General features: G+C 37.4%; 1 protein-coding gene across 1 annotated transcript; it reads right to left on the reverse strand.

Annotated features, from left to right (window-relative positions):
* Window positions 1-386: 386 nt before the first annotated feature.
* LOC127093402 (protein VAPYRIN-LIKE) lies at window positions 387-2374 on the reverse strand. Its single transcript, XM_051032332.1, has one exon. It carries the CDS (start codon window positions 2039-2041, stop codon window positions 635-637), a length of 1407 nt encoding a protein of 468 aa, XP_050888289.1. The 5' UTR covers window positions 2042-2374; the 3' UTR covers window positions 387-634.
* Window positions 2375-3347: the final 973 nt, after the last annotated feature.

A 3347-nucleotide genomic window follows, 5' to 3' on the forward strand; every position in this document is an offset into this window, starting at 1 on the left:
GAGGAGAAGGATAATTCATAATAATCTTTACAAAAGAGAAATGATGCCCCCATTTACCAAGGAAATACCACCCTTAGGCCATATCTTAGGACCATGGAGATTGTTCTTGCAAGTTTTGATCATGCCTTTTGTTGGTTGGTTATTGATGTTAGCATGACTAAAAGAGAGGTTATCATGGCAAGACCGCAACAACACACAATGATGGCAAGAAATTCGTTGAAGTGACGTTGTTTGACCAAAAACGATGATAAGCCTTGCAATTTTGCAAAATCATAAAGGTTGAGCACGTTGAAATGTAGATCATAAATTTCTAATGATTATTATTACTTTGTTTATACGGAAAAAAATTGTATAAGATAAATATTTTGATACAAAACTCCATATCATGACCGATAACTCATATTCTTATCCCCAAAAAAACACTCATTAGGGATTGCACAAATTTCTGAAAACAAAAATAAGTTTACCCAGCTTGGTGTTGAAGCCAGAAACATAATGCAGGCAAAAACAAGCTGCCTATTAGGCACTTCACCTGAAAAAACTGAGCCTACGATACAAGAGCTCCTAAGAAACCTAGTATGTACAAAATACATCCAATATACAGTACAAAACACAAATATACATCACTAAATACTCAAGCAATAGTCTCAGATTTTTTATTATAGTAATCAAGAGAGACATGTTTTTTAAAAGAACCCAATGGAGAAACATGCTGAAATGTCTTGAGATTAGTTTGACATCCACCATGAGCAATCAAAACCAAAGCAACTTGCAAATGTCCTGCTTCAGCAGCACAATGCAAAGGAGTGTAACCAGCATCATCAACACAATCAACCTCAGCACCATGTTCCAACAAAACCTTAACACTTTTTATTCTACCTTTGAATGAAGCCCAATGCAGTGGGGTCCACCCATTCTGATCCTTTCTATTCACTTCCGCTCCTTCCCCCAAACACTTCTTAAGCGCGTGTACATTATCAACCCTCGCCGCACGAAGAAGCGCGTCGCCATAACGCAGTAAACCGAACAAGCGCGTGTGTCCACTCTCCCCCGCAATTTCAAACGGCGTTTTCCCGTTTATGTCTCTTGCGTATTTCACGTCGGACTGTTCCAGTAAAAACTCCACCGCTTTCAAGTGGCATCTCGACGCTGCGTGATGAAGTGGGGTCCACTTTTGAGAATCCACGGCGTTAGGGTTTCCTCCAACCGAAACGAAAAATTCAATCACGCTCACGTGCCCTTCCATCGCCGCCATATGAATCGGCGTCTTCGATTCGGTGTTCATCGAATTCACATCCAGTTCGTCGCCGAAGTAATCAAACAAAAACTTCACAACGTCGATTCGATTCAAAACTGCAGCTTCGTGCAAAACAAAATCCACGGAATCGTTGATTCTGCAACCGGAAGCTACTAGAAGCTTCAGAACGTCGAGTTTCCCGGTTCTGATTGCCAATGGAATAAGCGACCGACCTTTCAAATCTTCAAAACTCGCATCTCCTCCGGCGGCGATAAGATCCGCGACGTAGTCGACGCTCCCGCTTTCAACCGCAGGTTTCAACAAACTCGTGAGATCTGCTTTCGCGCAAACGGATATACCTTTCGTGAAGAGGCTACGAGTTTGAGCTGCATAATCATACTTTGAGATGATAAACTCAGCCACGCTGGGTCCCACCAAGGCGACGGTTATAACCGCATCCCGGAAAACGTGGGGACCAGGTTTGTTAAACAGACGGCGGAGGTCCTCCGTGTTGGCCTTACCGGTTGGAAGCATGGAAGTTTTAACGGTGATGACGTCAGCGGAGTCAGAGAGAGGTGGTTGATTAAGATTTGAGAGATGAAGTACGTATGATGCAGAAGAGAGTGGCGGAATTACTGATAGTGGTTTGTTGATAGAGAAAGCTGATGGATTTGTTGTTGTTAGAGAAACTGCAACAGTCATGGTGTGCATGAGATTTGTGAGCTTGAAAGTGGAACTGCACTTTTGGTTTTTCTGAAAGTGAAGTTCCAGTTCTTTTACCTCTGCTTTTACTAACCTATCCATGGTGGTGAAGGTGAAGATGAACTTGATGGTTAACAGAGTGACTGTTCTTGTTAATTGTGTTTATCAGAATTGACGGAGAAAGAAACCAAGATAGAAATGAGGTGTTCTGCTGCTGTTGTTGCTGGAATGAGGCTGTTTATTTTGTTATGTATTTATTTATTTGATTTATATTATTATGATTATTATTGTTATTGACTTATTGGGATTTAGAAATTGATTAAATATATTTGTATCTAGATGTTAGTTTGTTAGGGTGCGACTGTGACATTGAAGATGTGGGTGGGGTGAAGAAAGATATGAATAAGATGTCTTTAACTAGTTGATACTACTATTGAATTGAACAGGGAATAGACAAGGTAAAAAAGGTGCGTGACTTTGAATTTCAACATATTCAAGTTCAAACAGCCATTTTTATGAAATTGGGTTTTTATTCAACGCATGCCTATTTTGACAAGGTAGAGAGGTGCGAGTTTGAACCAGTTCATAGAAAAAAAGACTACATTTTAATTCATTTTTCGGTTAAACATTGGATATGGTAGGAAGAGGGTATTGCAGTTTACAAACCTTTTGGATTTGGATTATCAATTTATCATAATGCAATTCTATATTTTATATATTTTTTTTATATGAAAGTGAAAACAGGGTATCTTGTATATACTCAATTGATATTCTGTTACACTGGTTTTTGGCTGTATGCGATGACCAATTTGATTCACGGTTTAATAGAAAAAATGGGGTTGTGGTTGCATTTTCAAATACCAACATGTTTTCTAATAATAAATATTATGTGGTCATATTCAGCAGCTATGAGTCAATTCTTTATAAAATTTATGACAAATGATATGTTTGTCTTTATATTGAATTATTTGAGCTAAGTCAGCAAATACTATTTTTGAGATGTAAAAGGTAAAATGTAAAAGATAATGATAGATAATGTATTTGAATTTTAATGTTTAAATAACAATTTTGTGTATGTAATTGTAATTTCAGGTGTTTTTCATTCTATTTTAATAAAAGTTTGCATATTAATCCTGAAGCGAGTAACACAAGTTTTTTCTTTAATCGGAGCCTTTGAGGTAGAGTTAGATTGTCAAAATTCTTGAAGAAATTGAAGTTGAATTGATTGGTTTTAAAAATTAAAATAACATTCTCGTTGTTTTTTTTACCAAGTCTCCTGTGTCAAAGTTTGATATTATTTTGCAATTGTTTGGTTTGGAACTAAATATTTGTTTTACTTGTTGTAACAGACTTGCCTCTCACATCAAACAATTGTGTTCTTTCACTACTTAGCAAGTTTCGGTTTGCT

Source organism: Lathyrus oleraceus, chromosome 6, assembly GCF_024323335.1.
Source record: "Lathyrus oleraceus cultivar Zhongwan6 chromosome 6, CAAS_Psat_ZW6_1.0, whole genome shotgun sequence".
NCBI classification, from domain to species: domain Eukaryota; kingdom Viridiplantae; phylum Streptophyta; class Magnoliopsida; order Fabales; family Fabaceae; genus Lathyrus; species Lathyrus oleraceus.